We start from the raw sequence: 26,188 nt of genomic DNA, 5'->3' as shown, positions 1-26,188 counted from the left end.
GATTTTGTGCCATTGTGCAGTGGATATTTATAAAACAAATACAATGTCAAAGTCTACACTTTGTGGTAGTTTTTTTTTTTTTCAGAGACTGCATCTTTTTCTCAAACATCACTATTTCTGCAGAGAAATTGTTCCAAAATTAATAAACTACATCTGGCTTAAAAACATAATTGAGAAACATAACATTACAGTTACAACACTGAAAAATATCACAATGAACCAGATTAAAGAAGGATTCTACTTAACTTTGTGCATGCTGGAAATCAGGCGGTGTAGTGTTATACATGCAAGGAATTGAGTACAGAACACGACTGCTTTAAATACATCTCTGTCCTTTCCAGCAGCAACAAACATTATTATTTTAAAGTTGTCTCCTTAAATAAAGAATGTCCACTGGCCAGTTCTTGAAATGGAGACACTTACTTGTAAACAAACATATAATGTTTGACTGTCATAAGTTTTTGCATTTTGACAATCCAGCTATATCATGCCTACACATATTGTTCTGTTTCTCCATCTTTGGAAGCTGTCTTAGATGTGTTTGCTCTTGACTCCTCATTTGCAATTGCTGATGCTTTCTCTGGAAGTGATGCCAGATCTCTAAAAACATCTACATAATGTCCAAAACCGGGACCCCAGTTCAAGAGATTGTCCCAGTTGAAATTACCAGCTTGCTGGCTTAGCTTCATGGACAATGTACTGTCTAATGGTAGAGTGGCTGTTGGTGACTGGGCACCAGAAGGCCCACCTTCAGCTCTGCGGCCTGGATATCTCCGCGGCTTTAATCTAGCACCATAATTGTCTTCATCATCTGCATCTGACTCATTGACTTGAGTCAGTTTTGGCATTCTTGATGTGTACACCATAGGTTTGTCTCTGTCATATTCCATTTCCGAGCATGTAAAAGACTCATGTGAATCACTATCAGATGATGATTCTGGAGCAGGAATTCCATCTGCTGGATTCCTTACTCTTGAAAGAGGCCTCTGGCAGTCCTCTTCTGATGAAGATCTCCCATGATCTGCACTACAGATGCTTGGGTTTCTTGGTCTGGGAGTGTTAAGTCTCTCCACCTCCTCTATCGAAAGACCAACAGGTGGCCCACTCTCCATAGGAATCTGCCCTATAGGTTGCTTGAGGCGACTTCCTGGTCTAGAGCCATGTCCTGCCATGGTCTGAGGACTTTTGCTTCTTCTACCAAGACGAGTTGCATAATTAAAGATACCAGGCTGGCATACATCATTATGCATTTCCAAAGATGAAAGATGGAGTTCCCGTGCAGGGCTACTTCTGTAAAATGTTGATGATTTTGAAAATGGTGCAGGACTATGACGAGATAAGGGGTTAGGTGGTGGACAGCCTGAATGACCAAGTGTTGCTGTCCTAAGGCCCTGGCTATAGGATGGTTGATAAGTTAAACTGCTTGCTCCCAAAGGCAGTGGAGATTGTCTGGCAAAACCAAGAGGACTATGTCTTTGAATTGAGAATTTAGGAGTGTGGCTCCGAAACTGCTTATAGTGCTGAATGATGTCTGCATCGGAAGGAGCGATACTGCTGGCATTGTCAATGTCATAGTGCTCGATCTCTGTTTCAGGCATGGCCAAAGGAGCACTAGGTATTATTTCTGTACTGTGTGGTATGTCTGTCTCGTCATATATTAAGTAGGGATTTTCTCTTTCAATGATATCTGGCTTAGGGTTTCCTTCAGGTTGCTTTCTAATAGTCATGTCATCACCATATGGCGGAATATTGTCAGGATCATCAAATGCAACATTTTCACTTCCTTTTTTCTTCTTTTCTTTTGGTTTCTTCTCTTCTTTTGGCACTTTATTTTTCCTTGCTCTACACTGATTACACAGAATCAAACTAAGGACCAACAGAGCAAGAATTGTAGCACAGCTTCCAACAATTGCTGGAACAGCCCAAAGTGGTAATGAGAGATGTTCAGTTTGTGCAACAAGAGTACAGATGTGTCCCCCATGTAATCCACTTTTGCATATGTTACCCTGAGGGCAAATAACACCAAGGCAAGCTACAACAGTTTCACAAAGTTTTCCTGTATGCGTTTCAGGACAAATGCAAGTAAAACCTGATTGGGCATGAGGTTCACAGCTTCCTCCATTTTGGCAAGGGCTTGAGGAGCAGTCTCCAGGTGGTACACAGGTGTATGCATGCCACTGATTAATGCACATTAAGTCCCCCCAGCATGGGTTACTGGCACAAATGTTAGGACCTCTGCATCCTAGTTTAGCATATGACTCCGATTTAGTAATGCGAACCATGTCATGTTTACCACTGAATGGTAGATTTTCATGGTTAAACTTCACATAAGCAATGCAGCCATCGAAACCTAAACAAACAAAACATAGAAAGACAATTACTGCTTAGATTATAACACAATTACAGCATTCCTTCTTTCTAAAACGCAATGTATACAAGTAATGGCACAAGGTAGATGGTCAAACAGTGATGTATACAAAAAGATAGCATAGCAATTTATTGATGTATGGCATAGATTTATTGGATCCAGACAACTAAAAACATTGCTATATATTTAAACAGGAATGAATTGGCAAAATTATACCAGACATTTGTGAAAGGAACTGGTTGATTTGCATTTCTCTATATCAACGCTGGTAAAACTTCTGAAATGTCAAATATGATTTGCTTGTGTCTTCTTTTAATGTAGCTTACTGATGCTACTTTGTGAATTCGATGTAATTCCTGTTTATGAACATAGGATGCTAAACCACATACTGCATTTATGACAATAAGATGGCTTTGTATTATAAGAGTAAACTGGCTTAACTGGTCTGCCTGCAGTCCAGACTTTTCACCAATTAAAATATTTGGCGCATCTTGAAACGAAAAATATGATAAAGAAGACCCAGCTGTTGAGCAGTTAGCATACTATATCAGGCAAGAAAGGGACAACTTTCCTCTCCCAAAACTCCAGCAAATGGTCTCCTCAGTTCCCAGATATTTAGTGTTGTTAAAAGAAAAGGGGATGATACACCATGGTAAACATGGCCCTGTCCCAATTTTTTTGAGATGTGTTGCTGTCATCAATTTCAAAATGACCTTATATTTTTCTAAAAAATTGTATATTTTCTCGGTTTAAGCATTTTATGTTTTCAATGTTCTAGTGTAAATAAAATAAGGGTTTATGATATTTGTAAATCATTGCATTCTGTTTTTATGTAGATTTTACACAGCGTCCCAACTTTTTTGGAATTGGGGTTTTAGGCCCATGACCTAAATGTCACAATAAAGCAATAAAACAAAGAGGTGTGAATTCTTCATATTAAGAATAGAACATGACTGAAGCACAATGAGGATCTGGCTCAGACAGCATTCTCAAGAACAAAGGAGTTTGGATGAGGACTGTGGATCAACTGTTCCAAATGCAACACACAATAAATTCCCTTTTAATTTAGCAAAGAACACATATTTGGCATTAACTAAAGTAAACTAAAGTGATGTGAGATAATGTAAGACAGAGAACAGACATTTAATGATCTAGGATGTGAAGTGAAGGTGAGAAATATGGTTATATACTTAAGACGATGGATCAAACGTCTGTACTCAATGACATTAAAACATGGATGGAGAAGATTTCACTTCAGAAAGTCATAGCAATTCATAGTTATAACTACTTATACCAGCATAAGATTTGTAGCCTTGACCTCAGAATAATGAGACAGGGAAGAAATCAACTTTCAGCCATGTGTGTCTATACTTAAAATAATGACAATGCCAGGTGAGAGTGGCTTTAAAGATTTTAGCACTGCATTAAAGAGTATGGGACTAAGATGGCTTGTATTACAAGGAAAACATCTTCAAATAACCGGTATGTAGCAAGCACTACCATTACAGCAGATAATATGTAGAAAATGCCATCAAAGTCTGCTAATTGGAAAAGTGTTTTAAGCTACTAATGCACCTTACATTTTGTTAGTTGTGAAAATCTAGTTGCAAAGAAGATTATTATTTTTTTTTGTGTATGGCCATCTTAAACCTGGCTCACACCTGAAAGAGTAGCCTGAAATTACTAATCCTTTGGCATCCATACACACTCAAACATTGCTTGTGTAATTGGTCATGTTTTTATTTATAGGCAGTACATCACCTGGCCTAAAAAAATTCCTGAACCATGAACATTAGGGAAAATCAAAGAAAACAAACAAAATGAGTTAGCTTGGCTATGCATGATTATTTGTATGTGCAGATACACTGAACTGTATCTTTTTTGATGCAGAAGTATGACCCAGTATGCATATGTGTGGGACAGAGCATGTAATGTATTCATATATTAAATAAGCTAACAAGCTTATTTAAATTTTTATGTCAAATAAATCACACACCTAGCAGGTAGAGTGGGACACTTTTCACATGGCCACTCACATTTCACCACTACAGTCCCCAAGAGATACAGGTCTAGTGTATAAAAAGCAATGGAAATCAGATAATGCCAATCTGAAGTCATTTTGGGCTTTGTTTTATTTCTTCATACAAGCCAATTGGATTGATTTACTAAAGATGTAGAGCAAAAGATCACTTGGCAAAGTGAATGTTCACATATTTTAGTGAATGAGATGAAAGAAAATAGAAAATTAACCTGGCAACACTATCATGTTCAAGAAAATAAAACAGGATTTCTGCTTGCACATCATTAGATGATTAAAATCAGCACAACCTCACCTTTTTTTCACTAAGATTACTGAAAATTCTCTTTGCATAAGTGAAAACTCATATTGCAAAGAGAAAACGAGGTGAATGTTCGCTGATTTCAATCATTCAATCATGTGAAAGCAAAAAGACTGTTTCTTTATTATTCTTTGGACACAACTGGGGATTCTTTGCATAGTGAATTCTCACTTATCATCGCCCATTCACTAAGCTAATCCAAATTTGTGTGTTGTACTCCTTTAGTAAACCAACTACGATGTGAATGCATAGTAAATGCTTAAAATTCACTAAACGTATAGTAGATACATCGTCTATACATCGTTAACACACATACTAACCAATAACAAGCTACAGTAAATTCTCTTATCAATCTATTTGACCATAAGCACCACTTCTAACTAGATGCATCACAATATCATTCATCACAAGGGAAATTATTCATATGCACTATATAAAATATTTACCGTTCTGGGTGCTTTGAGATATCTGTCCAGGTAGTACTCCGCCTATCTGAATTGTAAGAACATTAAGACCGCCAAAATCTTGGGTGATATGATGAATATCTCGGCTGTGTGCTTGGTCTAATGACAAACTAGTAGTGGATCTGTTTTTCTCCATAAGAAGGGTATGCCAACGGCCATCAGCCACATACATTTCTGGGATATTTCTCTCTACTTTGCCCGCAATGCCGGCATCAGATGTGTAATGCAGTTTTCCATTTTTGACCTGCAATGTAAAATTAAAAACTAAAAATCTGGAATTTCAGATGAACTTAAGAAATTAGTCAATACAGAAATAGAGGAGCTTCCATGACTCCATGACTGATTTGTGAGTGAGTAGGGTTTTCTCTGGAAATGTCCAGTCCAATAATTCATCAAAAACAAAAAGGACAAAATCCACAGATCTTGTACCTTTAACAACAAGAAAGCAAAAGCAGCTCCTGTATTCCTACCTGGAATTTCTTTTTCAAAATTAGATCCCACAGTGTCTTTTCATATATCTTATGCTAGATAAAAAAACAATCTTGGTTATGGTGACCCTGAATTTTGGCAAATATGCCTGGCACTGTAGTTTATACTTTAAAAAGTATATTTTAATATATTTACCTAAGTTCATTTCCCACAATAAATTAAAATTAGGAATGGATAAATAGGGCAATTAGGATTGGCTCAAACCTCCTATAAAATCCCACATTTTGGAAAAAAAAAACTTTCATACTGAACCACAAAACCCCCTTTCAGCCATAAGATAAATACATATTCAACACAGTGATATAAAAGTGTGACTAAAGTGCTGTAGCCATTTACGAGTCCAAATAACTATTTCTATACATTTTATATTCATCTTATATAACTGAAATGACTTTTAATTGGTCTAACTGTGTTTCCACTAGGTTTGGATCACAGCACATTCTATAGGAGAAAGAAACCCATGTTAAGTTGATAATTTTCTGCTTCACCTAATAAAAATATAATCTGTTAAACCAACTGAAGTTAAAAGACGGCAAACATTTAAGACGTTTTCCATCTTACTAAGGTGAAGTATATTCTGTGAAAGTTAAACAAAAATAGCCGTTTAGGAAAAATCACTAAGTATGCAATTTTTGTAAAGGAGTAATTTTACCCATTTAGAAAGTTGGTATAGATGAAAAAAAAAAAAAAAGATGATTCCAAAGATGAGTGGAAAAGCGACTTATTTCAGATTTGTATACGTTAAACCTTTAATGATATTGGGTACAAGTTATGTCTACCAATGTATCCCCCCTGCAAAATAATATATGCTACTTCAACTATGTACATAAGTTGCCATGTTATGTGCTCCCTATTAGACTGAAAGCATGATTTATTGTAGTGTAGGTCTGATTTATAAACTTTCACCCCACAGTAAAGTTACATACATTTTTATTACAAATTTTAGATTTCAGGAAGAGAATTGAAGTGGAATAAACTCAGTAATAATAATTGACTTTTTATGCAGTCTGTAACACATCAACAAATGTTTATTGTCTTTTGAAGGTTTAAATCTGATTGGTTGCTATGGGGGAAATATAGACAAAACTGATCAAAACCTAGTGTAGGAAACATTTTCCCTTTACAAGAAAAAAAGACCAAGGAGCCTACAATAGTGTAGTGATACCATATGGATCACTGGTGGGTGCTTGACAATTATAAGAATTTAATCACCATTGACAGATCAGATTCTGGAGGATTTTCCCCTATACAGTATTCCTGGACTGGTGAGCTCAGGAAAACACTGGAGACTCATGGATTTGTCAGTGGTCCACAATGGGTATCAGCTTGAGTATATGTACATGCAAAGTTTTACCACTCGCAGAAAATTAATAATATTAATAGCAATAATAATAAAAAAAAAAATCTCAGTGAACAATTTTACTGTGCACTAAACTACCATTCTCCTAAATGAAGAATATTCAACAATTATGATTAATGACCAGTGTGGGAATGTCACTATTAGAGGTAAATTCTGCCCTTGATCCAACATACAACTGCAATATGATCAATAATATCTGAGGCATTTACAGGTCACTAGTATAATATATAAAAAAAAAGTAGACCTTAATAAAAAAATAATCTCACTTTCTAAAAATTGAACAGTACACTTTAGTTCTTTACCTGCAGATATAATCTGCGTAGACATTCAGAGGACAAACAATGAGTATGGACCCACAAAAAAGAGATAGATGTGGATGAAAAAAGTGAATACAGTACCACATTCACAATGGCTATACATATATATATATATATATATATATATATATATATATATATATATATATATATATGCAGTATCTTACAAAATTGAGTACACCCCTCACATCTTTGTAAATATTTTATTATATCTTTTCATGTGACAACACTGAATAAATTACACTTTGCTACAATGTAAAGTAGCGAGTGTACAGCTTGTATAACAGTGTAAATTTGCTGTCCCCTCAAAATACCTCAACATACAGTCATTAATTCCTAAATCGCTGGCAACAACAGTAAGTACGCCCCTAAGTAAAAAAGGCCAAACTGGGCCAAAAATAACAATATTTTGTGTGGTCACCCTTATTTTCCAGCACTGCCTTAACCCTCTTGGGCATAGAGATCACCATAGCTTCACAGGTTGCCACTGGAGTTCTCTTTTACTCCTCCAAGATAACATCATGGAGCTGGTGGATGTTAGAGGCCTTGCGTTCCTCCACCTTCCATTTGAGGATGCCCCACAGATGCTCAATACGGTTTAGCTCTGCTGACATGCTTGGCCAGTCTATCACCATTACCCTCAGCTTTTTTAGCAAGGCAGTGGCCATCTTGGAGGTGTGTTTGGGGTCGTTATCATGTTTTAATACTGCCCTGCGGTAGGCCCTTGATGCTGGTGACACTGGATTCGCTATCCGGAACTCACTGCAGCAATATCAGCTCTGTATGGGCACGAAGGAGCGCTGAGAGCGATACGGTCGCACCAGTCAGATACGGCTTAGATATGCTAAGGAGAGCAAATATCTGGAATGCAATTGTTTTTTAGCTATTCGAAAGTGTTTTAAATGTAAGCGCAATTGAAGAGGGGAGAGGGGCTTTCTTTGTGATATTTTAACCAAAAAATGTTGAAACGGTATCACGCTATTGGTTCCCTTTTTTCTCCTCACAATCCTATTTAAACTCCCTATGTGGGCCCCTGGTGGTGTTAATAAAATGTGGAGGAACACCTGAAAAAGTGTTGTTTGGAGAGAAGGGGCTTCAACCTTGCGAAAGGTGTTTGGAGGAGTGGAAGTGGATTGGACTAGAGCAGATGATTTAAAGGCATATACAATTTTATGGTCTGGTGAGTGTCCATTACCTTAGTGAAGGAGCACATAATCTGAGTTTATAAGGCCTTAAACACCTCTGAAAAGCACCTGTTGTGTGGACTCTATGGACTGCTAACCATTTCAATTATTGGTGGTTTTCTTTGTTTGTGGGAAAAATAAGGATGGCGTTGGAAGACAATACATCAGCGCTGCTAATGTTATTATTCCCATGTTCCTAGATGCATATTGGGTAAAATAACATCAATATTATATGTTTATCTAATTTTATAGTAGCTGCTACTTCTATACAAAGAATTTATGTTAAAGATTGTATGGGGGAGTTTCTAGATTCTCTTAAATAGAGCGCTGGGTGAGTGTTTGCAGGTGATTTCACATTAGCAACCACTACTGTTTTGTATGCCACAGTACATGTTGGCATTCATGGTTCCCTCAATGAACTGTAGCTCCCCAGTGCCTGCAGCACTTATGCAGCCCCAGACCATGACACTCCCACCACCATGCTTGACTGTAGGCAAGACACACTTGTCTTTGTACTCCTCACCTGTTTGCCGTCACACACGCTTGACACCATCTGAACCAAATACGTTTATCTTGGTCTGATCAGACCACAGGACATGGTTCCAGCAATCCATGTCCATTGTCTGCTTGTCTTCAGCAAACTGTTTGCAGGCTTTCTTGTGCATCATCTTTAGAAGAGGCTTCCTTCTGGAATGGCAGTCATGCAGACCAATTTGATGCAGTGTGCAGCGTAGGGTCTGAGCACTGACAGGCTGACCCCCCACCCCTTTAACCTCTGCAGCAATGCTGGAAGCACTCATACATCTATTTCCTAAAGACGACCTCTGGATATGACGCTGAGCACATGCACTCAACTTTCAGGGTCTTGACAAACTTCTTATAGCCTAGGCCATCTTTCTATAGAGCAACAATTCTTTTTTTTTAGACCCTCAGAGAGTTCTTTACCATGAGGTGCCATGTTGAACTTCCAGTGACAAGTATGAGAGAGTGAGAACGATAACACCAAATTTAACACACAAGCCCCCCATTCACACCTGCGACCTTATAACACTAACAAGTCACATGACACCGGGGAGGAAAAATGGCTAGATGGGCCCAATTTTGACATTTGCCAGCGGTTTAGACAGTAATGGCGGTGTGTTGAGTTATTTTGAGGGGATTATTTTTTGAAGGGGTAGCAAATTTACACTGTTATACAAGCTGTAGCAAAGCGTAATTTCTTCAGTGTTGTCACGTGAAAAGATATAAAAAGATATAATAAAATATTTACAAAAATGTGAGGGGTGTACTCACTTTTGTGAGATACTGTATATATATATATATATATATATATATATATATATATATATATAATATGTAGTATGACCTTAGAGAGCTTATTGCCAGGTTCACTACCGTGCTCATTTCAAGTAATGACAGGCCTGACTAAGCTGCAGCCAGAAAATAAACTTATCAGGTTCTTTTCATGAGAGCGTAATTTATGCAGTGTTGTGCTTTTTATTATGAAGAGTCAGGGACATTTTCTGGCTTAAAAATACATTCTGGGATCTGTAACTAGCTTGCTATCTTTAAACAAATAAGAAAAAAAAAAGAAAATTAATTTCTAAATTAGATATGGTGTGCCCTTCACAATTTATGGATGATCATAGCAGGAATGCTCTTCACAGCTTCAGTTGTCATAACTGATTAATGCTAGTACACAGCAATTGTACAACATACGTAGTTCAAACAGGCAAAAAAGAAGACAACATTGAAAAGGGAAGCATTCCTTCAAAACCATGTACTCAAACCATGACCTCAAATAACTTGCATTACAAATAAACGAATGAATAAATGCAATTGGGGTTTTCTAGAGCAAATTATACTTTAAAAAGATCTCCAGGCAAATTTTTATCTTAAAATCGAATTTGTAAATTTTTTTTACTGCGACTGTACTATACAGAATACAAGGTGTTCTGTAAACAGATAAGAGGAGTGGGGGGGGGGGGGGGGGGGGCAGGAAAACAAGAGTGGGGCTTCTGTGTATGGGAGTCACAGCTTTCAAAGTTGCAGCTCCTGAAGTATATTATTATATTTATACAGGATTTACATTGTGCCAACTATAGCACCAAGTATAGTAAATGCTATGCTTTCTGGCATAAATGAAATTGCATATAGTAGAGAAAGGGCAGAAATCCTAAATGTGGCACAACCCTTTTGCAAGTAAACTTTTTTTTTTTTTTTTTTTACACAGCATTTTAAGAAAATAATATTGCTTGATTTTATGTTTTACGGCCTGTATAGCTAAATGTGTTCTTTTCAGACACTTGCTAGGACGAAGCCATATTTATAGTGCAGTTGTGTTTTCTGAGGTTTACTATGTGAAATGGCTAATAATGAGAAGATCTGGTTTGAATCCATGTCAGAAGATCAAGAAAAGATGGGAACAGAGCAGTTCTTGTGATTTATAGTGGACTGTCACAGAAATAAGAATGTGTGATCTTGTATTAACATGTCACTTTTACTGTTTTGTAAATTACATCTATTATGAAAATTACACATTGTTATGTATAAGGCTGATCTAGTAGGTAGTGAAGATGTGCATCTATGTTCAGAAGATGGACACTTGGGAGCAATTGCAGCAGTCCACAAGCTGTCAATATGCAGTATTAATAGTGTACATGTTAGGTAGTAGTATGTCATCATTCATTCTACAAGTACGAAACTGATTCTACATATATCTTCTGCTCAGACATTGAAAAATATATGATTTTCTTTCTCATAGTCAATGAAAGCACATGGCCACCATCAATGTAAAGTTCATGAAGCTTATTTGGACATGTAGTTTCAGCCACTAACACTGCCCTTCACTGAATAACAGAATGGCAATGCAGAAAAAGACATCCACAAATGGCATGTAAGTAAATTGTGGAGCCTCGTACTAACATTATCACGTCCAAAAAGTTGATGTTTAATGCCGGCTTGGTGACAATGTTTACATGTGCATTGTTTTTATTCACATGTGAGTGTATTTCCTTATCTTAAAAAATATTTTAGAGGTTTTTTTACATTATGGAAAGGCATCTTTTTGTTTGCTTTGCATGAGTACCTTGTTGGAAGTCCGAACATTGCTGTTTGCAGAATGGCTTTTCTGGCTAGAGAGGATGTATGGAAAGTGCCATTGATGTATATGGAAAAATATTGAAGCACTATATGACCACTCTTTTGAGGGGGTTATAGAGAGATGGCAAATGGGCATCCTATTATCACTCTGGGTGAAGGTGTTTGTTGGTGACATCACTGATACAATTCTGTTTGAAGAGGTGAAAATGTATTTGCTCTGGACTTCTGATGGGACTTTCCTTTGGACATTATAATTAAACATTTTTGTATCTTTTCACTTTTCTATTTGGTTTGTAGTCTAAGTTTCATATATTTGGACTGTATATACACACACACATATATATATATATATATATATATATATATATATATATATATATATATATATATATATAACGTATGCATTGCACTTTGTGGTTATTTATTAAGCGCAACATAATACTATTTTAACTTGAAATATGTACCTTGTTTCCTGGTAGTCAGACAATGACTGGTTTCATCTGCATTAGTGTAAAATATTACAGCTAAATGTATGTTTTTTTATCTCAGCAATGCACATAATGCATATGCATAGGCTGAGTACGCATGTAAAATATTTACCTTTACAGCTGTGTAATTGCTGATTTCGTGAATTTGAAGTAAAAGGCCATTTTCACTTCTTGTCCGGAATTTTATCTCTAAGTGATTGGCAAATGTTGGCTCTGCGTCCACACTACGATGCTGTAAAAGATATTCACGTTTCTTGTTCTGGCTGATGGTATATTCAAGGTAACCTCTGCCTTCAAGAGATAAGGCTGTGTCTGCAGTCATATCTTCAAAGGCAACAGAACAGAAGGACAAATTAGATACTCTTAAATTATGAAATACTAAACAAAACAGAAAAAGACAAAATTCAATTGTTTATAGGACAAGGGCAGACTGTAAAATGAATACAGTACATGTAAATGTTGTATAACAAGAAATAGGCATGGGCAGAGAGAAAAATCTGTTTTCTTTAGCCTGTTTTTAAAATCTTGATTCATACTGAGTTGCATATATTGCATAATCACTTATGCTTAATAGGGATTTGTACTTAACCAGTTGCCGACCAGCTTCTGTATATTTACTGCGGCAGGCTGGCTCGTACAGCCAAAACTACATAGATCTACGTCGCCTGCCTGGGAGGAGCTAGGGGGCGAGCGCGCCCCCGATCATCAGCGGGGAAGCCAATAAATGTGTCACGTGGCTCCGATTGCCGTCTGACACCCACTCTCCCTGCAGAGAGAGAAGGAAGGTTGGCTGTTGTAAACACAGCCGACCGTCCTTCTCCCTGAAATGATCACAGAGCTTATGTGATCCTGCTATATAGGATCACATGTCTCTGTGGTCATCTCAGAAGCCACACCCCCCACAGTTAGAATCACTCCCCTAGGGTCACATTTAACTCCTTGATCACTTATACTGTTCACCCCTTCCCTGCCAATGTCATTATTACAGTAACAGTGCATATTTTTAGCACTGATTACAGTAGTAATGTCACTGGTACCACCAAACGTGTCAAAAATGTCAGTTAGGGGTCGAATCTGTCCACTGCAATGTCGCAGTCCCGCAAAAAATCACAGATCGCCGCCATTACTAGTAAAAAAAAAAAAAAACATTAAAAATGACATACATCTTTCCTGTAGTTAGTAGACGCGATAACTTTTGCCCAAACCAATCAAAATACGCTTATTTTGATTTTTTTTTTTACCAAAAATATGTAGCAGAAAACAAATTGGCCTAAAATGTAAAAAAATTTTGATTTTTTTTTTTTTTTTTTTTTTTTTTTTTTGCGACTGTCATATAGCAGAATGTGAAAAAAAATAGTTTTTTTTTCAAAATTGTTGCTTTTTTTTTTTTTGTTTATAGCGCAAAAAATTAAAATTGCACAGGTGATCAAATACCATCAAAAGAAAGCTCTGTTTGTGGGAAAAAAAGGACGTCAATTTTATTTGGGTACAGCGTCGCACGACCGTGCAATTGTCCGTTAAAGTAACGCAGTGCCGAATTGCAAAATAGGGCTTGATCATTAAGGGGGCAAATCCTTCCAGTCTTAAAGTGATTAAAGCAGAACTCCAGCCAATAATACCAAAGATGAATATTCCATTAAAATGTAAAAAAAAAAAAAAAACAGCTTTTGCTGCAATATTCACCTTCAATCCAGGGATTTGCCCTGCAGTGTTTTTTTTTTTTTCTTCCACTGGATGTTCTCAGTTGGATGGCTAGCATAATTCAACCCACTTCCTCTAAGTCAAAGCCACCCTGGACCTTTTCCATTCTCTAACTGGACAGCGAAAGAGAATCACGACAGTGATATGCTCATCTCCCTGTCACTCTGCTCTCTCCTTTTACAACCATGCTTTTCGTTGGCAAATAAACTGTTTATACCGTTTCTTCCTCTCACACTCCAGCCCAGTGGCTAGTGGATGCAAGAGGCTAATACCAGGTCAGATTCAGTTACTTACATTGCTTGCATTTAAAAACTACATTTAATGATGTACTAATGACTTCTAAGCTGCACTAATTTGCCTGGCATTTAGCTTTAAGACCTGGAGCAACTGCCTTACTAACTTTAATCTTAAGCTGGCACAGCACCCTGCCATGTGTTTTCTACAGAAATATATATTAATAAAAAAAAAGCTCTAGTTGGTAACAAGAAGCCCTACTTCTCAGCCATGTTCAACCCATGACTACATCACGTGTTACGCTGGTCTCCTGGACAGCAGGACTTTCACACTTTCGAGAATCCTGGAAAGAGCAAATCAGGCCCTGTCCCACTATGCCCAAAACGAAAAAAAGTTTGGTCGAAACACTACCGCAGGCAGCACTTGTATGCTACTCTTACTGAGATACAATTTCTACCTAAAGTACACATAAGTGTATCTGAATTCGGAACCTGGTTGTGTTTTATGCCAAGATGGAAGAGCACAAAAGATAGAGATCTACAAGTTTGCTTGTTAAATGTTTCCCAAAGTCACATCTTTTAATAAGCCTGCAAGTCCTGTGTAAATGCTAGTACCAGATCTGAATAAGGAAGAGAAACACCTGTACTATGCATGATAACACCTAACCAAGAACCGCATAAAACCAGCACATAAAATGCATGACTATATATTGTGGGGCCCTTGGCCTGTTTTTCCAGTGAAGTAAGGTTATTATAAAGCAATGTAAAACTTAACATACACTTTTCACAGTACTTTCCAGTAAAGCCATCTTTACAGTTACACTGTTGCCAGAACCAATTATCGACACAGGCTCCTCCATTTTGGCAAGAGCTTGTAGTACAGGCTCCTTCTAATCTTGGACACCTAGATATACAAAGGGACAGAAGAAAATAAGCTTTAGATATTGAGCACTCTGCATCAAGGTGACAGCTTTGCCAGGTGCTTTCCTAATATACCATATGATTTTTATATTGCCAGAAAGGTGACAATGATGTAAAGATGATATTTCCATGTGGAACCTTTTTTGCATGTTGTAATTTTAAATGTAGACTTGTATATTGTAATCAATATACAAGAAAACATCTCATCTTTATTTGTCTGGAATTTCAGAGTATGGAATTGCAGTGTGCTTTTTGCATCAGATTGTTATTAATATGCTAAAAATATGTTTGTATTTATTGTGCTGCACACTTCTGTTTCACCAATCCAAAAACTCTAGGCTTAGTGTAGTGATAGATTAAGTTTAAAAATATTCATTTAAGAGGACACGTGAAAGGGCTTGTGACCCTGTTAATTCACCTGCACATAATTAGGGAAATATGAAAGCATGGCACGTGGGATAACTAGTGACCCCGTAAATTCACCTGTACATGACTCAGGAAATCTCCCTGTATGACCTGCTGAGAAGAAGGGAAGTCCCATTGAAAGAAAGAACAGACAACTAATTAGTGACAAAACAGCTAGCTGCAGCATTGTACTGCAGGTCATACAGCAAGTACAAGAGTCATGTGCATGTAACTCATTACGATTATCAGTAAGCTATGGTATTGACACCCTAGGTATAAGACCTTTACAACTTTCTAGATAATATTTTAGCACTCAATACAATAAATAACACAATAAGTCCCCGTAGCAGCTGGGAACAATTTTGCCCCTCAGGCAAATAGACCATACAGTATATAAAGTAAACCAAGTTCATAGGCATTGGGGATTGGTTAGGGACTCTTTATTAAACTTAAAAAAGAATAAATAATAAATAAGAATAAAAAAGAATTATTATTATCTTTACCTTACTTTATTTATGACCTTTAGAATTTTAAAAATAACCAGTATCATATAGCAGTTCTGGATGCACAGTTAGCCAAGGGGCAGAAAGAATGATTTCTGCGTGTCCTGTGCATTAGAAATAAGTGTAACTGCCAATTTTAGTATTAAATTCAGATAAAATACACAAAGCCTGAAATTATAACCACTGGAATTAATACCAAATGTTACTATTTACTCTGTCAGAGCCTAAAATATAATATTTAATAAATACTGCATACAAATGAACTATACCATTATAAAATATACATAGATCAGACATAATGTTATGACCACCCAGCTAAGATTGAGTAGGTCCCACTTTTACTGACAAAACAGCCCTGACCCTTCCAGGCATGGAGTCCACTAGACCTTTGAAGGTATGCAAGGGTATCTGGCACCAGGCCATCAGTAGCAGATCCTTTACGTCTCTGCCAGCATGCCTTCATCCAAAAGTGCAACCTAGTGCCATCTCTTCCCCAGATAAACAATGCACAAACACCCACCGATCATCTACATGATGTAAAAGGAAACCTGATTAATCAGAGCAGACCAGCTTCTTCTCTCGTTCCGATGCTCATGTGCACATGGTAGGTGCTTTTGGCTGTGGACATTGGTCAGCATTGGCAACCTGACCAGTCTGCAGCTGAGCAGCACCATGCACAACAAACTTCAATGCCCTGTGTGTTCTGACAGATTTCTATTGGAACCAAAATTGCCTTTTTCAGCAATTTGAGCTACAGTGACTCTTCCACTGGATCAGACTACACAGGTCACCCTTCGATCCCCACATGCATCAACCCTGTTGCCGGTTCACCAGTTTTACTTCCTTGAACCACTTTTGGTGGGTCCTGACCACTGCAGACTGGGAACATCTCACAAGAGCTGTGATTTTGGAGTTGCACTGACCCAGTCATTTAGTCATTACAGTTTGACCATATTCAATGTCACTCAAATCCTTATGCTTGCCCAATGTTTCTCTTTTCAACACATCAACTTGAGGGAGAACATGTTCACTTGCTGCTTAATATATCCCACTCACGTTCAGGTGCCATTGTCATAAGATAATCAATGGCATTCACATCACATTTACTGTCAGGAGTCATAATGTTGGCTGATTGGTGCATGTATTTCTCTAACCTCCACTGTTTTTGTTCAATCAGTTTTCAGTCAGAGACTATTATTTTAAATCATTTACATTCACTGATATTGTGTGTACCATGAAACAGCTATTTAATAAATTAAACTACTGACTATTGCATGTGAATAAAAATTTTAGACTTTGAGTCCCCATGTATTGAGGAGGAAAAGAAACCAAATTATGTCTGTGTGAGAAGACTTGCTCTTGAAGCAGTTTTAACTCCAACTGAAACCTAGACTATTTTTCCTATGCCTTTTAACAAAAACAAATCCAAACACAGCTAAAATGATAATTCTTCGTGGGTGCCAGGGGTAGGTAGAACTGTGTTGGGGGACAGGATCTGTGCATATAGCCAATTAGAGTCAGTTCTGCAAAGAAACATAGGTTCACTGGAAGACAAAAGCTGTTATATAGTAGGTGTTAGAACAGCATTTGGATTGGGCTAGATAGGAGAAGTTGGGAGGACACAAATTTTGATTTCAGATTTAGGTCAGCTTTAAGAATAACATATCAGCACGGTAAATTTGGCTCAAGCTTTAGGCTTATGCTATATTGATTGAACTTTACTTCCTACAAATGTTAATACATAGATTTATACTTTACATTTCATCCTGCATCTGCATTAAACATTAATGGAAATAGTGTAGTAGTGTTTGATCAATGTAACTGTATTCCATCGTCTTGGAAAAAATAAAAAATAAATTGATTTAAAGTAAGACTTCAAAGAAGTAAAATAGTGTCATTATGTTATCTTATTGCTTGACATACCGATCTAGAATTCCTTGTGCTGACAAAGCTTGGCTGGGTTCTAGAGGACGCCCATTCACTGCAAATTCCATTATACAACCTACAAAGTCATGGCTTTGTACTTGTCCTTTCCTTTGTAGTATTGGTTCCAGGGATCTGATACCTCCTACTGTTATTCTGTTTGGCTGAACATCCAGAGTCCTGTTCCAAGAAATAAGAATCATTGCAAAGCGAATTAATTTTTTTTAGCAATGATGATCATAGCATAAATCACCTTTCCTTTTTTTGTCTAGACTTAACAAAAGATATGCATATTTATACCACATGCTTTTATACTATTCACAAATAGATAGAAACAGCTTTAGTGTTAGGCATTAAGGCTACAGTGGCTTAAAGAAGAACTCAAAACTGGCCATGTAACAAAATGTGCAATTCATAAAATCTGGCAATACTTCCTGTAAAAGCCAGAAAATAGGTACTTTTCTGTTTTATTCTTTAATTTAAGCAGGTTACATTTAACAACAATCTACAAGTTTTACAATAAAACAAAGTTCCTCTTTATGATACTTTGAAGTGAAGGCAGACAGGAAAACAGCAAGGTCTCTACACAGCCAATTTAACCAAAACTAAAATTTACAATCAACATTTCAATTTCTTCAGAAACACTGTCTTAGCTATTAGTGTAATGTTGATTTTTGATAAATTGAAAACTGTTTTAAATACCAACACAAATAGGCAAATAGATGTACTAATTGGTACTAGGGTGTCCGATTAGGGAAATTTCCCTTTAACACCAGTCCTGTAGACACAACAGGAAGTGAGAGGAAATCTGTCCAAACGTGGGGGAAATCCTCTTTCAGACAGTTGTCCCTGCAAAAAAGTGTTCCATTTGAAGGATTGCCCTCTATTACTGTTCTGGTGACAACTCAAAATGTTTAACTTGTAGCCCTGATAACAGTGGTCACCAAGACAACACACTGCATTTACACACTGATTGAAGTTTCTTTCCTACAACATGCTAGCAGGGGACAAGCGTTTCTACCTGGATGTGTTTTCTAAGGCAAATAAACATTAAAACGGTTGAATGCCTTTTGTTTTGAAGCCCCTAGAATAATTTAGCTGATTTAAAATGAAGATTCAATTGGGTCTTCAGCTAAGGTCTACAGGTTGATGTAGGTTGTGCCACAACCATAATTGTTGGATCTCTGGTACTGATTTCTTTTTTGTTGTCGCTCTTGTGATATACACTATACTTGTCAAAGGTATTGGGATGCCTGCATTTACATGCACATGAATTTTAATAGCATTCCAGTCTTAGTCCGTAGAGTTCAATAATGAGTTGGCCCACATTTTGCAGCTATAACAGTATTATATTATAACCTCTCTTCTGGGAAGGCTGTCCACAAGGTTTAGGAGTGTGTCTATGGGAATTTTTGACCTTTCTTCCGGAAGTGCATTTGTGTGAGGTCAGGCACTAATGTTTGCACTAGTGAAAACCCAATATCCTTTAGGCTGGGTTCACACTAGTGTAAATTGGATGTGGGTTTCCCTTCATCCAATTTGCATGACAGGAGAGTGTGCCCTGCTCCCAACGGAGCTGGTTCACACATCTCTAAGGCAGTTGTGGAGCGGATTGCACAGGGGCCCTGTGCGCCTTTGGCTTAGTTTCAGATCTGAATTCAGACAAAAATTCAGGCCTGATTTGTCCCTGAAACAGAGAATAGGGACACACTGGACCCCTGCTGTGAGCATCCGTATTAAGTGTGAACCCAGCTTAACTCAAGTTTTTATAAGGTAGACCCACAGCATCGAAATGATAGATTCATATTATAATCTATGCAACATACACTTAAAAAGTCTAACTGAAAATATCTTAAACATTGCAAAAAAGCAGCATAGGTCATTAAAAAGAAATGAACCCAAAATATTGTAGTATTATCTGCTACACTTGACCAATAGGCCTCTAAAGATTTTGCTCATCAAGGTAGAAACTCATAAAAGTTTAGTGAGCTTACACTAAAACATGTTTAAGCACAACAGTATATAGACTTAGAAATAAATCTTATTGAAAGTATCTGTTAGGTGTCCAGTGACTAATGTCTGGAATCCCACTGTAGAAGACATCTACTGCAATAATAGGAATACCGTATGTATGTTTCTCTAAAATCAATGAATAATATAGTCAAATATTTTATGGAGTACAATCAGGTAGGAAGTTATAGTCAGAATTTCTTGAAACTATATTGTTATTAAAAGTAACTGTGTCTACAGGGAATGTCTTGTGAAATTGAAAAGAATTTTCATTGGAAAAAAGCGACAGTAGGTGGATGACGTTTTCACTTATTAACAGTTTTACAGAGGGATCAAGTTTGTAAGACGTGGTGAAAAATCTATACAACGGCATCAACAGAAACAGAAAAATCCCCTCTGGTTTAATAATCAAATGTGTTTTTCTAAGTTTAAACAAATTGCACTATCCCATCTGGCAGTGTTGTAAAGGTTTCGAAATTTACCAGTCACTGGAAACAGCCGTGGTACTGACGGTACAAAACCCTGGTTCCTGGTCTTCGGAGCAAGTGTCAACTGTCAGTGACGCCGCCTGCAAAAAAGTTTCATATTCAAGATGAAATGGATACGCCAAAAGCCCAACCTTGTTGTAAAACATTATATGGCAAGTATTAAGTTATTTAAATAAATATATGTAAAATAATTTACTTTTAAACTATATGAGTAAAATTAAAAATGTTTAGCAATATGGAAAAAAAAGGGTCAATTTTCTTAAGCAACCTGTTTTTGGAACTGTTTGGAATTAATGTTCCAACTCTATGGCTGTCAAGGGAGCAAGAACACAATATGGTAGTATCAACGGTCATATGCAGGTGGAAGGGGTTTGGGAAAGGATAGTATACTCTACAACGTAGCACAGCTGTTGGCTTACAAAGGCTAGTGCAACAGCCGATGGAAAGACATAACCAATGTACACAGCGGGGAGAAAGATTAACACCAAACCTGCAAACACTTTAAAAACCCAATCCATGTTATTAAAATGTCAGAACTAACCCCTTAACCTCATGGGTGGAGGACGCCCATATTTTCAGCCCTGGTTTAAAACTTCTTTACGTTGCTAAATTAAACAGATATTTAACTTTATTGAATAGCGCATACCTGCCACAGATTGTACAATAACAGTAACACTAGAAGATGTTATATGTCATAGTAAACAACCTTGTAGGAAAGCATCTTTTTCTACTATTGCTTATCCTTTTTGAATCAATAACCTAACCACTTCAGCCCGGGATATGGCACTGCGTTACTTTAACGGACAATTGCACGATCGTGTGACATTGCACCCAAATAAAATTGTTGTCCTTTTTTCACACAAATAGGGCTTTCTTTTTATGGTATTTGATCACCTCTGCGTTTTTTATTTTTTGCGCTATTTTATTTTTGGCGCTATAAACAAAAAAAGAGCGGCAATTTTGAAAAGAAAACAGTATTTTTTACTTTCAGGCTTCAGGTTGCTCCTGATGATGTTAAACGACGAAACGTGTAGAGCGTCTTTCGGTCACTTCCACTGTCTGAACCGCATTTCCGGTTATTTGAACGCATAGCATTCCGGAAGCACACTATGATCCTGCAACGAACGGTTCCACGCTATTGATTTTTTTACCTGCCTGCTATTTACCTTTGCTTGTGACTATTGTTCTTTTAATATTAATAAAAGTAATTTACAGTACTTCACTATCCGAGCCCTTTCCTCCTTACATATGGTCGGGACCTCCATCTATGCTTGCTGATGATACATCTGCCATATATGAGCATTACTATCTAAAGGAAGGATATGATGATGCATATTTCCATTGAGCAAGGATGTCTTTGATGTTAATTAACCCTTGAGTTATACAACGCCTGTAACCCCTGTAGAGGTACCTGAATCTGGTGAGTGCGGCATATATTAAGAGGGGAGCACATTTGTACCCTCACCTGCACACGTCACCTCCTAGACCCTTACCATACATTCTGGATTTTGGGACTTTTTGTGGAACTAGCCCTCTTAATATTATGGACTATTCATTTTAAGTGCACTTTTGCCCTTTTTCATTTTGTACTTTATTAATTATTTTATAATTTTCCCACCTGATTGTTTTATATGTCTTTTATCACGCGAATCACCTATATGTTGGTAAGAGGGTGACTTTTTACACAGTCACTTATGCTTGTTATATATACTTTTTATATTTATATATGTAATTTTTTTTAACTTGCACATTGTTGTATCTTTCCCCCTTTTTGTTTGGGGCTCACTTCAATTTGCACTTGTGCACTTTGTCACTGTTATAGTGTTCTTACACTTTTTGGCAAACCATAGCCACCATAGAGTTTATTGGTTGTTTCATCTCATAGGATTATCCGTCACGTTGTTACCCTTTTTTTTGCTTGGGGTTCACTGTGATTTATCCTACATTGCATTTTTGGCACGATGTCACTTTAGATACAATTTATTATTATGTGATATTTACTGTGTTGTATTTTTTATGATTTATTGCGATTTATTTGATTTGTGTACATTTACCACCCACACCAACTATACTTATTTACCCTCAGGCAGCGCCAAATACCTTCCTTCTTTTGCTCTCTGATTTTTTACTTTCTGCTATAAAACACATCTAATAAAAAATAATTTAAAAATCAAATTTCTTTATCAATTTAGGCCAATATATATTCTGCTACATATTTTTTGGTAAAAAGAAAATCCCAATAAGCGTCTATTGATTGGTTTGCGCAAACGTTATTAGATTGAGGATCATCCAGTGACAATACTTCCGGTTTCGTCAAATCTGCTTTTGCTGGAACGCACGCTGTGACTGAGCGGCGTTCCGGACATCTATAGCTGTTTAGAGTGGGTGCCGCTTGATGGCACATAGATATGTGAGTACCATGTACTAGCTTTTATATATTTTTTTGGGGCACGTTTTGCCATTCTACCACCTGTTGTGGAACAAGCACTTTACCCTCTATTGCCAGCCCAAGGGGGCAATCCAGTGATTCTGCAGCATCATAAAGGAGGTTATCCCAATTGGATCATTAGAAAAGCAAGTTGGGTCCTAGAGGCCCGTAGCCTACTGGTGAGTGACCCTTTTTATCAATGGGTGAGGGAGCAACAAGCACTAGCCCCTTTTAAAAGAAGACTACTGAGTACTTGGCACTTTTGTGGTGAATTGTTGATATTGTTATGGACCTTTATATTTTGTTTATTATTATTTGATATTATACAATTGTTTTTTTATCATAGTTTTATTAATTGACTTTTAATCACACTATTTATTCACTTACCATCTTCTAGCACTTTGTGATTCAAAATTATACAGCGCCTCAAATTTTATTTTATTGCAAAAGTTATCACATCTATGGGATATTTTTATGCATTTTTATTTATTTTGTACCTTTGTTTTACTAGTAATTGCGGCGATCTGAGATTTTTATCGGGACTGTGACCATGCAGTGGAGAAATCAGACCCCTAACTGACACTTCTGACACTTTTTTGGGCACCAGTGACATTTTTACAGTGATCAGTGCTAAAAATATGCACTGTTACTGTACTAATGGCACTGGCAGGGAAGGGGTTAACATCAGGGCGATAAAAGGGTTAAATGTGTCCCTAGGGAGTTCTTGCTAACTGTGTGCGGGTTGCTCTGACTGGGGGAAGACAGAGATCTGTGTTTCTGCTTAGCAGGAACACAAGATCTCTATCTTCTACCCTGTCAAAACGGCGATATGCTTTGTTTACATAGGCAAATCGGAGTTCTGCTTGTCTCGGAAGTAATCGCAGGTGGCCGGCGGACATCAGGCCCGCTGGACTCACTGATTGGCTCCCTTTATATCCAATCAGCACGCTATCGCACCTCCGGCGGCACATGTGCCCCCAAGTGGATATTGCGTGAAATGACGTACAGGTATGTGATTTCGCACAATAGAGCCGACCATCCGCAATACATGTACATTAGACGGTCGGCAAGTGGTTAAAGAACTACATGTTTGTAGTGTAAATTAAATATCCAAATATCTATTTTCCCAATTAAGGCTGAAATCCAGGAAAATATAAAACACACAAATTAATTCAACTCTGTATTCCAAAATACATCCTTAAATTTATTTTTTATTGCAACCAGACTGCATTTTACTTGGTTTTAGCCTCTTACAGTCCCTGTACAGTAAAGCCTAGACTAAGCAAAGAAGAAGCATCACAAAGAACCAATCACTTCAATGAGCATGCTGATAGGAGAGAGCTAGTGACAGAGAGCCAAGCTCATCTATGTGTTGCTGCTCTTTCACTGTCTAATTATAGGGTGGGGAGGAGACCTGTAAGTGTTACTAAATTTCAACAGAGAAAAATCAAGTATCCTGCCTCGTGCTGTCCATAGCTGTTAAAATTTCAGAACTGTATTGACAGAAAAATAAATCCTTTGACAAGTAAAACAGCCCCCCTGAATTTTTTTTTTTTTCATTTTTGTTTAAGGTATTTTCCAGGAGTTTACAATGTTGTGCAGTGTATGCATGTATTAACCACCTGACCTCTGGAAAAGATTAAGCCCCCTTCATGACCAGGCCATTTCTTTCTGATACGGCACTGCATTAATTTAATTGACAATTGCACAGTTGTGCGACGTTGTATCCAAATAAAATGTATGCTCTTTTTTTCCCCACAAATATAGCTTTCTTTTGGTGGTATTTTATCAACGCTAAGTTTTTTAAAATTGTTTCTGCTTTAACCACTTCTTACCCGCACACCATCTAATGATAGCGGAGCGGTGCATCCATTGCTCTGGGACGCCGTCATATGATGGCTCACCAGAACTGCATCTCTTGCGCGCCCGCGGGGGCGCGCATAGCGGCCATCGTGGCCACGCCATGTTGCTAGGACACGGTGCAACCCCGATCTCGGTAAAGAGTCAATGACCTGACTCTTTACCCATGTGATTTGCTGTGTCCAATCACAGCCGTCACATGTAAATGAGGTAGTGCCGTTATTCAGCTCTCCTCGCCTCACACTGTCAGAGTGTGAGGCGAGGAGAGCCGATCAGCGGCTCCTACTCACAGGGGAGACAAAGACAGGTAATCAGGGCACCGATCATCAGTGCCCTAAATACACGAAAGTGAAATAAAGTGCCAATCAATGCCCACCATTAGTGTCCACCATCAGTGCCCAACATCAGTGCCCAAAATAAGTGCCCACTGTGCTGCCAGTCAGTGCTCATCAGTGCCTGCTCATTTAGGCACTGATAGGCACTGACTGGCAGCACTATGGGCACTGATTGTGGGCACTGATGGTGCTGCCCATCAGTGTCCATCAGTGACGCCTATCAGTGCCGCCTATCAGTGCCCATCAATGCAGCATATTAGTACCTCCTCATAAGTGCCACCTCATTAGTGCCCATAAGTGGCACCTCATCAGTGCCACGCTTTTTATTTTTTTTTGTAAGAAATAAAAAACTCAGCGGTGATTAAATACCACCAAAAGAAAGCTTTATTTGTGTAAAAAAAAAATGATAAAAATGTCATATGAGTACAGTGTAGCATGACCGCGCGATTGTCATTCAAAGTGTGACAGCGCTGAAAGCTGAAAATTGGCCTGGGCAGGAAGGTGGTGAAAGTGCACTGTATTGAAGTGGTTAAACAAAAAAAAAAATGTTTTTACTTTCTGCTTTAAAACATATAACAAACATGTAAAAACGTTTTAGCGTCTACAAACTATGAAATATATTTATGCAATTTTTATTATTTTATTTTATTTTTACTAGTAATGGTGGCGATCAGCAAATTATAGCGGACCTGTGATATTGCTGCGGACAAATTGAACACTAACTGACACTTTTGACAATTTTTGAGGACCAGTTACACTAATACAGTGGTTAGTGCTATAAAATATGCACTGTCACTGTACTAATGACACTAGCTGGGAAGGGGTTAACATCAGGAGAGATCAAAAGGTTAACGACCGCAATCTGCCTTGTTTACATACGCAGACCTGGCTCTCTGCCTAATCATCAGCAGGTGCTGGCAGACATCATGTTTGTGCTACCCGCAGATCAGCTCCTGCTGTGTATACAGTGCATCCAGAAAGTATTCACAGCACTTTACTTTTCCACATTTTGTTATGATACAGCCTTTTTCCAAAATTGATTAAATTCATTATTTTCCACAAAATTTTACAAACAATACCCCATAATGACAACGTGAAAGAAGTTTGAAATATTTTCTAATTTACAAAAAATAAAAAATGAAACAAAATCCCATGTACATAAGTATTCACAGCCTTTGCTCAATATTTTGTTGAAGCACCTTTGTCACCAATTACAGCCTCAAGTCTTTTTGAGTATGACGCTACAAGCTTTGCACACCTATTTTTGGGC

At 37.6% G+C, this 26,188-nt stretch overlaps 1 protein-coding gene across 1 annotated transcript in view; it reads right to left on the bottom strand.

Moving 5' to 3' along the window:
- Window positions 1-230: 230 nt before the first annotated feature.
- FAT4 (FAT atypical cadherin 4) overlaps window positions 231-26,188 on the bottom strand; it is a 333,326-nt gene continuing 307,368 nt past the window's right edge. The window contains exons 12-17 of the mRNA XM_082261525.1: window positions 20,290-20,375; window positions 17,798-17,977; window positions 14,825-14,949; window positions 12,224-12,435; window positions 5,154-5,415; window positions 231-2,350 (exon numbers count right to left, since the gene is read on the bottom strand). Coding sequence (XP_082117651.1) covers window positions 492-2,350; window positions 5,154-5,415; window positions 12,224-12,435; window positions 14,825-14,949; window positions 17,798-17,977; window positions 20,290-20,375 — 2,724 coding nt within the window. The 3' untranslated portion in view covers window positions 231-491. The remainder of the gene's footprint in view (window positions 2,351-5,153; window positions 5,416-12,223; window positions 12,436-14,824; window positions 14,950-17,797; window positions 17,978-20,289; window positions 20,376-26,188) is intronic.

The sequence above is a fragment of the Pelophylax lessonae genome (assembly GCF_965119305.1).
Source record: "Pelophylax lessonae genome assembly, chromosome: 1".
Lineage (NCBI taxonomy): Eukaryota > Metazoa > Chordata > Amphibia > Anura > Ranidae > Pelophylax > Pelophylax lessonae.
This window is presented reverse-complemented; position numbering and strand designations above follow the sequence as displayed.